The sequence below is a fragment of the Lolium perenne genome, chromosome 6 (genome assembly GCF_019359855.2).
Source record: "Lolium perenne isolate Kyuss_39 chromosome 6, Kyuss_2.0, whole genome shotgun sequence".
Taxonomy (NCBI): domain Eukaryota; kingdom Viridiplantae; phylum Streptophyta; class Magnoliopsida; order Poales; family Poaceae; genus Lolium; species Lolium perenne.
Genome location: NC_067249.2, coordinates 210,366,914 through 210,376,496, shown reverse-complemented (window position 1 = coordinate 210,376,496; position 9,583 = coordinate 210,366,914). Strand labels below are relative to the sequence as shown.

The 9,583-nt window shown below is 48.4% G+C and overlaps 1 protein-coding gene across 1 annotated transcript; it reads right to left on the bottom strand.

The window, feature by feature from the left end:
• Positions 1–2,302: 2,302 nt before the first annotated feature.
• LOC127306227 (probable peroxygenase 5) lies at positions 2,303–4,203 on the bottom strand. The gene is made up of 6 exons (XM_051336853.2): positions 4,037–4,203; positions 3,822–3,944; positions 3,579–3,664; positions 2,913–3,004; positions 2,696–2,821; positions 2,303–2,611 (listed from the first exon to the last, which is right to left on the bottom strand). Exons 1-6 carry the CDS (start codon positions 4,110–4,112, stop codon positions 2,470–2,472), a joined length of 645 nt encoding a protein of 214 aa, XP_051192813.1. The 5' UTR covers positions 4,113–4,203; the 3' UTR covers positions 2,303–2,469.
• Positions 4,204–9,583: the final 5,380 nt, after the last annotated feature.

The window sequence follows — 9,583 nt, the reverse complement described above, 5'->3', positions numbered from 1 at the left end:
TGGAGCTCGCCAGCAGAGCTTTCCGGAACATGAAATTTCAACCAGATCGATGGGGACATGCATCCGTCTGATCTTCATCTTGGCGCGAGAAGGAACCCTAACTTATTCGGCCGAGCAACTAGAGGAGATGACAACCTAGAGCGACGTTGCAGAACGATAACGGAGTGGTCATGCCACCACCAGATCGCCTGCATAGCATCCTGGTTGAGACCCTATGGCACGGATCTTGGTCCAAAGATCAGATTGTGGCATGTGGCCCAGATCCCAGCTGAGCGCAACACATCGGCATATCTCGTCCGCCTCCTTGTTATTGCTCTGCCGGGGGATGACTAGCCGGCATACCGGCCGCACCGCCCCAATCCCCACAGCGCCACCTCAAGGTGACGGGCCTAGGCGGGGGCTAGACCCGTGGCATGCCTCCACCACCCGTACCTGAAAATCCGTGGCAGAAAACTGCTGCCGCCTGGCCAGGCTCTCCGCCTGGCTGAGCTCTCCGCCTCGACCACCGCCCACGACCATCACCTTCGATGCTGCCCCAGTCATCCTTTTGAGGATAACCGCCACAACCTCCACCCCTAGCACCTTAGGTGCCAGGGGGCCGCCACCACTACGGCCAGCGCCGACGGCATCAATGGAAGGGAGGCAGATCGATTGAGGGGTGGTGGCGACGGGATCTTGCCCCCCATTCCAAGCATCTCCCTGGAGTGCGCCACGGTAGGGTAGGGTTACGGGGGAGGGGAGCTTTCTTGGTTCGCTTCTATTCTCTTGAAATGGGGAGAATTTCAGTTCCCAGCTTATGCACCAACAAGGGATACACACAACCATTAAGCATTAGTACTAGGATTTTTAATCTTAGGAAAATTAAAGCATAGTCCCCAAGATAAATTGCATAAGTACATGATCCGACTTAGGTCTCAAGTATAAATAGGAATCTAAGTTCGCGTCCGTGAGGATTTAAACACTGGTACTGGGTTTGTACAACCAACCAAACAAATATAGAAACTAGACAGGTAAACATGAAATATTCATGATCAATAGATTCTATGTCATCACACGAAGGGCATCTCACTGTTGTAGGCTCTTGTGTGATAATAATTTGCTCCCTTATTGGAGGCCTATCAGGAATCACCAAAGAAAAACAATTATGGGAATTTCCAGCTTCCATAATTTTCTTAGCGGAGGATCATACACTCTCCCAAATGTTAGCCATCTATACATAGATTTAGCATTGTATCCCCCTTTTTTCTCGGCCCCCCAAGACCAGAAAGAAACACCCCATCAAGCTTCTCAATTAAGCACTCGCACAATTTTATGCCGGGGACTCTAGGCACCGCTCCCGTTGATCCTTAATCGCCGGGGTCGGAATTGCCTCCAGTATCGATGTAGAGTCGCCGTCTGCATCTCCATCGACCTCATCATCACCCTCAAGGAGGAGGAGCAACCAAAAATTTCTACGTGCCTTCACATTGTGCGTACATGTAAGTGAAGTGTCCGTACACACTTGACATGGGTCACGTCTAATTTTAGGCGCCCCCCGTGAGTACTGGCAATTAAACGTATACATGTTCTCATAATACTAAAAACAAAGGTTCGCAAAACCTTTTACAATTGATCTAGTTTTGAAGATCTCGAGACGGAACGGCAAAAACTGCTCTTAATTTGTACGCTTGTTTCAATTCTTTTGTATTTTAATCTCTCAAAATGAATGTAAAAAAATTGTAGTCTTGTACCCTCTCTTGGCCTGTCTCTCTCTCATCCTCTGCCCCACTTCTTTTCTCCTTTCTACACGTGGCAAGGAGCCACATGGTCGACAAGAACGTTTCACGAAACGACCTTTGCATATGTGCCTTTTTTTCAATAATTCAGCTAATCTATTAGGACCGTCTGGATAAAAATGATCTAGTACAAGAAACAGTATTTCCTGTGAAACCATGATAAAATCTTCCTCGCATCATCAGTTTAGAACAATCCTAGCACTCCCCCACTGGAGAGTCCACAACCTGCCACTGCCACTCCACCTGCTAGCATGATTAACGCTAATTAAAGAACTCACATGGCTTGACGACAGCCGCGACTTTCCAGCTATACCGTCAACTTTAACCGGTTAACAGCGCCCACGGATCAGGTGACCAGACTAAGTAAACAGTGCTGATCGTACCGATAAACAAAGAGACAACGGGATCGGACCTTTCAGGTCAGGCGAGCACGGGAAGATCGATAACGACGACAGGACCTCTAGCAGCTCGTTAATTCCAGCGTATAACAGGGACACAGACAAGCATCACGGGCAAGAGACGCCAACTACGCAATTGGATTGGATTACAAACAAACGGATAACCTCAGGACATTCGTCCCATCTGCATGTTCCGTTCACACCCGTTCACACGCACAGCTAGACAGTGACCGGCTCAGTGTTGAGTGTTCACACCAGCTAGATTTTTGGCTGAATTGCTGTTGTCATGCCTGGTTTTAATGGGCGCTCCTCCTGGCCTGCACCACCTTGGGGAAGAGGCTGCCGTCGTACACGCCCCTGACGGCGTCCCTGCGGAGGAGCCCGTCCTTGTCCTTGCCGATGCTGTACAGGATCTTCCACTCCGCCGAGGCGCCGGCCCTGCAACATTTCGCCCGCCGTGAGATGATGAATTCAGCGCTGATGTGAAGAGAATTCGAAGATGTGTAAGGTTTCACAACGTACCATCCTACGTAGTCGCCGGGCTCCCTGTTGGAGCTGATGAGCTCGTCCACCTCGCTCGCTGTCAGGGCGTCGGGCACCGTGTTGGCGTGCTTGATGAATATTTCCTCGAACTTGTCAGGAACAAACCTGCAACCGCCAATGAATAAGCATTAGCAGATTATAAGCACAAACTGAAGCAAGTTAAAGTGATGAATGTATTCGGTGGGCGTCCGCCTACCTTCCTTGGGAGTCGTATGCGCCTGTATCGCTCCCATGGATCCCCTTGTGGATGTTCTCGATGTAGACAGATAAGCGGGAAGTGTCGTTTTCCTGCATGGATCCGGTACTCCATTGGTTATGTTTTTCTTCAGCAGATACAGGGATTCATAAATCTGCCAAGCTTCTCTTAAATCGCCAGGCAGAATAATGGAGCGTCATAATAGTTAATTACGGTGTACTACTACATGTCCAGAACTAAAAATAATAGTGATGTCCACACCAGAATCTTGCACTGTCAAAGTCTGAAACAACGTCCTTCCAACTTGCAAGTTCATTTCATGATTTCACCCTGATCAATTAATCTCACCCATGATTACTTGTGCACACTGTATCTAATAGAATATCATCGAGAATTGAATTTGGACTGAGACATGTAGAAGCACACTAAAAGGTGTGCTAAATTTTTCAACACACCAACTTAATTGGCCTAGTTTAACATATAGCAGCACTGAATAATAATCAGATAGCAAAACATAAACTTAACAATGACGCTTTCTAGACATGCCTTCTCAGGGAAGCAAGGCTACGATGCTGTCACAGCCTAACAAGGAACCTTAACCTCCAATACAGAACTCCGATGGGAAATGGGATAAAGGCGCATGATGTTTCTGTCGAAGGATCTTACCGGTCTGGTCATGGGGCAAAGGCCGGCGTTGATGAAGGTGGCGCTCAAGGTGGAGGCGGCAATCCCGAATCCGAAGGACCGAAACGCTGCCATATGGCAAGGAGGACAATTGTACGTGAGACAATGATTAAGGAGCACACTTGTAATATCAATTGCAGAAATCTCTTGAACAGAAAGGAACTGAATCTTTATCGAAAAAAAAAGGAACTGAATGTCATGACTGAATAGGGGGAAATGGGTCACCGTCGTATGTCTCGGAGAAGGAGACGACGCCGTCGTTGTTGGCGTCGAAGAACGCCGCGTGCTTCTGCAGCTCCGTCATGCCGCCGGCGCCCGACGCGTCCCCGTACGCATACGCCTCGCCCCCTGCTTTTCCGGCCGGAATCAGAGGAGAACGCATCAGCAGGCAAATCGCCAAATCGACGCCCGAGATGCGAGAACAGAGCCAGCGCTGTTACCTGAGAAGGTGGAGAGCAGGAGTAGCAGGGCCACGGCCGCCGCCGGCAGCGAGGATCGTCGCGGTGGCGCGTCCATCTCGAGCGATTTCTTACAGGCGCCGCCTCGCTCGCTAGCTCTTGACTGCTGTCGTTCGTTCGCTGGGTGCGCGTGTGGTGTGCACAGGTGTCTCGCTGTGCGCCGTCCGTTTATATAGGGTCCCGGCGGAGCCCTGCGAGTGGTTGGACAAGTTTTGGCGCCGCACGATTCCTCGACGGAAGAGGAGACGCGCACTCAATCCTCAGATGCGTGTCCTAGGCTCGTACCGTGTGCCTCCTGCCCGGAAGGCATTCGTCCACATCCAAAGATTATCAGCTTGAGGAACCTTGATAGAAAAACAAACAGGTAGGTTTAGAAAACCGTTTTTTACCTGGCGGCTCAGGCGACTAGGGTTTTGCCTCCGCCGCCGACCTTGTTTCGGTGAGGGAGTTGAGATCGGAAGGGGCTGGCGACTGGTTTCCCTAGGGAATCGGTAGAGGAGCACACGGCAGGCCTGGTGCTTCGGTTCGTGAAGGTCTGTAAGGGAGGTTAACGATGGCGGCTCCATCGGAATACTCTGGTACCGGGCCAGGAGGATTGAGTAGCCAGAAGGAAGAAAGCATTGACGACATGCTTCACCGTCTGGGTATAGGAGAGGGTGACTTTGATGATATGATTTTTGAAGAAGTGGAAGGCATATCGCATAAGGGCATGAAGTGGATGGCCCTAACTAGGGTTCATGCCACAAACTACTTCCTACGTTTGAGCAGCATATGAAAGTGGCGTGGAGTCCCACACGTGAGATAATTTTCCAGCACATTGAAAGTAATCTATTCACTGTACAATGTTTCTGTCTTGGAGATTGGATAAAAGTAGAGAAGGGAGGGCCGTGGATTTTTAGGCAATCTGTGGTTTGTATTGAACCTTATGATGGACTTGTTGATCCCTACCTAATTGATCTGAATTACTTCACCACTTGGGTGCAAATCCAAAAGCTGCAAGTTGGATACCGTGATCATGTTATAGTTAAAAATCTGATGCAGAAGAAAGTGGGACAGGTTGTTGAAATTCAGACAGATGTTCATGGGGCTGGAAATTTTATTCGCGCAAAATTGAAACTAGATGTTTGTAAGGTGTTGGAAAGATTTGTCTCTATGATCTGAGAGGGAAAGAGGGAAGTCTTATTGCTAAAATATGAGAAGATGCCTAGGTTATGTGGTGCCTGTGGTTTCATTGGGCATTCTTATCTGGAGTGCGGCTCAGGTGGACATAGAGAGGAGGATCTCAAGTGGGGTGAATAGCTGAAAGAGGATTGGGATACTTGGCATGGCAGAGGAGGATTGATGACGCGTCAAGCACACGCCCGTTGGGAACCCCAAGAGGAAGGTGTGATGTGTACAACAACAAGTTTTCCCTCAGTAAGAAACCAAGGTTATCGAACCAGTATGAGTCAAGGAACACGTGAAGGTTGTTGGTGACGGAGTGTAGTGCGGCGCAACACCAGGGATTCCGGCGCCAACGTGGAACCTGCACAACACAATCCAAATACTTTACCCCAACTTAACAGTGAGGTTGTCAATCTCACCGGCTTGCTGTAAACAAAGGATTAAACGTATGGTGTGAAAAATGATGTTTGTTTGCGAAGAACAGTAAAGAACAATGATTGCAGTAGATTGTATTCAGATGTAAAAGAATGGACCGGGGTCCACAGTTCACTAGTGGTGTCTCTCCAATAAGAAATAGCATGTTGGGTGAACAAATTACAGTTGGGCAATTGACAAATAAAGAGGGCATAACAATGCACATACATATCATGATGACTACTATGAGATTTAATCGGGCATTACGACAAAGTACATAGACCTCTATCCAGCATGCATCTATGCCTAAAAAGTCCACCTTCCGGTTAGCATCCGCACCCCTTCCAGTATTAAGTTGCAAACAACAGGCAATTGTATTAAGTATGGTGCGTAATGTAATCAACACAAATATCCTTAGACAAAGCATCGATGTTTTATCCCTAGTGGCAACAGCACATCCACAACCTTAGAACTTTCTGTCACTGTCCCAGATTCAATGGAGGCATAAACCCACTATCGAGCATAAATACTCCCTCTTGGAGTTACAAGTATCAACTTGGCCAGAGCCTCTACTAGCAACGGAGAGCATGCAAGATCATAAACAACACATATATGATAGATTGATAATCAACTTGACATAGTATTCCATATTCATCGGATTCCAACAAACACAACATGTAGCATTACAAATAGATGATCTTGATCATGATAGGCAGCTCACAAGATCTAACATGATAGCACAATGAGGAGAAGACAACCATCTAGCTACTGCTATGGACCCATAGTCCAGAGGTGAACTACTTACACATCAGTCCGGAGGCGATCATGGTGATGAAGAGTCCTCCGGGAGATGTAACCCCTCTCTGGCAGGGTGCCGGAGGCGATCTCCTGAATCCCCCGAGATGGGATTGGCGGCGGCGTCTCTGGAAGGTTTTCCGTATCGTGGCTCTCGGTGATAGGGTTTTCGCGACGGAGGGAATAAATAGGCGGAAGGGCGGCGTGGGCCCCTCCCTGGCAGCGCGGCCCTATGGTGGCGGCGCCTCGTGGCCCCACTTCGTATGCTCTTCGGTCTTCTGGAAGCTCCGTGGAAAAATAAGACCCTGGGCGTTGATTTCGTCCAATTCCGAGAATATTTCCTTTGTAGGATTTCTGAAACCAAAAACAGCAGAAAAACAAAGAATCGGCTCTTCGGCATCTTGTCAATAGGTTAGTGCCGGAAAATGCATAATAATTACATAAAGTGTGTATAAAACATGTGAGTATCATCATAAAAGTAGCATGGAACATAAGAAATTATAGATACGTTTGAGACGTATCAAGCATCCTGTAACATCCCTGTTTAGCAAACCCTAATTAGGAATTGTTTTGTGCATCATGAGCATCATTTTAAATGCATTAATAAAAATTTGCAATTAAATTAAGGTGGAAACCCTAGGTTTATGTAAGTCTTTCTCTTTTTAAAATGTGTTCAACCGTTTGAAACACTCAAAATAAAAGTAAGTGCACCTTCTCATGTAACTAGGAAGGCCACTTTATTTTTCTATAAAGTTTTGAGTGTGTTTGGGTTTGCAAAAAGAGTTCAAAAGAGTGGAATAGATTTGAATCTATTCCTATTTTATTTTTTCCTGGAAAATCCCAAATACCAGGGGGCTTTTTGCAAAAACTTGGCCTTGTCTTCCTCCTCACACGCAGGCACCTGCGTGGCCGTGCCTTGCACCTCCACCTCCTGCCGCCGCCGTTGGACGAGAAGACACCTGGAGCTCCTCACGCACGCCACGCCGACGCCTCGCCCTCTCCCCTATCCTCTTCCTCTCTCCCTCGCGCGCCTCTCTTCCTCTCTCTGTGAACGTGCGCAGCAAACCCTAGCCGCGCTGGCCGCCGCCTCGCCCTGCCTCTCCGGCCATCCCCGCGCCCAGCCGCGACCACCAACGGCTCCGCCTCGCCTCCCCGAGCTTCCCCATCGAAGGAATCGGCCGGGGAGGGCTCCAATCGCCGCCGCCATCGCCATTTCCGACCGCCACCGGTGGCCACCTCGTCGCCGATTCCTCCGCCGTCCGGCCTCCGTTTGCCTCGCCATCACCTCCCCTGCATTGCTGGTGAGCTTCTGCTCCGCTAGAGCTAGTCGCCGATCCCTCTCTCCCTCTGGTCCGTCCCCGCGTCGCTCGCCTGCGTCCGCCGCCGCGGCCGTGCGTCGCCGGCCTTGCTTCGGCGGCCAATAAATGGCGGCGCCGCCACCAGGAGGTAGCCCGCGCAGCTGCGCGTCCAGCGCGCCCCTCCATGCTGCCCCGCGCGCCTCCAATCGCTCGGGCCGTGCCCGACCTGGCCGCCCTGGCCATGGCTGATGCCATCTTTGGCGTCATAATGACGTCAGCAGGGCCCTTTTTCTATTTTCTGTTTTATTTATTTATATGACAGGTGGGGTCTATCTGTCAGGATTTTATTCATTTTGAAATTATTAAAATGCTGACAGTGGGTCCAACTTTTCATATCTTTATTATTTTCCAGAAATTGAAGAAAATGAGTAAAACTTGTTTAATTAATAACTAATTCATTTTAATTCAGAAAAATGTGTATAATATATCAAAATCTTCAGAAAAATGAGATCTACACTTTAGTATCAAAAGCATGCATTATTAAACAACTTTGAACCCTGTCCTTAATAGAAGAACAAATGAACCCTTTTCTTTAATATGCGGGGTTTATGGAATTGCAAAGTATTATGCATTCCAACCCTATTTAAATTGATGAGCATGTTATAGGATCACTTTCATTACTATTAACATGTCATATCATCATCCTTGAGTGCGCATTGCATTATGCCATGTATTGAATGTTATTTCTCTATTTCTAGTATTTGCTTCTTCGCGACCGATAGAGCACGAGTCCGAGACGATGAAGATCGACAGCACCGAAGATCCATAATTGTCCACCGACAAACAAGTCAAGTACAAGATTATCGAAGGTCCACTTCGGTTTGTCAGGGACAGAGGCAAGCCCTAACCTGGTTCATCTATGATTTCGAAATGCTTTTATCTGTGGTTCCTACATATCGCATACGATTCAACTGTCTTTTATCGATAGATAGAGTTACCCTATCTGTTGCATGTCCGACCTTTGTAGCCTCGATACCCTGATCCACTGCTCCTAGCATAACTAGGTTTGGCATGTGTGCGTCGCGAGAGCCTTTATCTCTTATGCTTAGCCATGCTTAGTTTGTTACGCTACTACTCCGGTCTTCGGACTGGAGCCTTACAATGAAATGAATCTAGCATGACAGGTTGACGTGGTAAGTATGGAGATGATGATAAACATGATTAAAGGCTCAGACGAGAGGCCACATTGGGATGTGGTGGGTTGTTTCGTTTCTGCCGACCCTAGGAACCGAGTTCTCGCCTCTTGAACCAAGACCGAGCGTACAACCACACGAGGCCCTATTATGGTACCCTCTCGACTCACTAACTTGCCTAGTAGATTCCATGAGTCACATAGTTTGCGCGTTATTTGGACATATGCATTGAAAATGTTTGTGAAAAGGTGCATAGCATACAGGTAGGTAAGCGTGGCCGAGGTGGCTTGGGTTAGAGTCCCTGGTGAAACCCACCTCGCCTCACATCGTTAGGGACCGACTTCGGGACTTGACCCGTTACGGCGGAACAATCCTTAGCGCGTGACTCATGGTCTCGGCGACAGCAAGGTAAAGGTCGTGGTCAACCACCCTCTGCCGGCTTTCCAAGGAAGAGAGCTTAAACGTTGGCACTAAGAGTCGGTTGGCGCGTGTGGGTAAAGTTGTGCACCCCTGCAGGGTTATGAATCTTTTCGAAAAGCCGTGTCCACGGTTATGGACGACTTGGGAACGGACGTGGAGATCATAGAGAACATGAATCTAATCGTAAAACTTGGCAACCAATGTGTGCTTACGGATACCTTCTTCGGGTGTTGAGGGGGTGATCC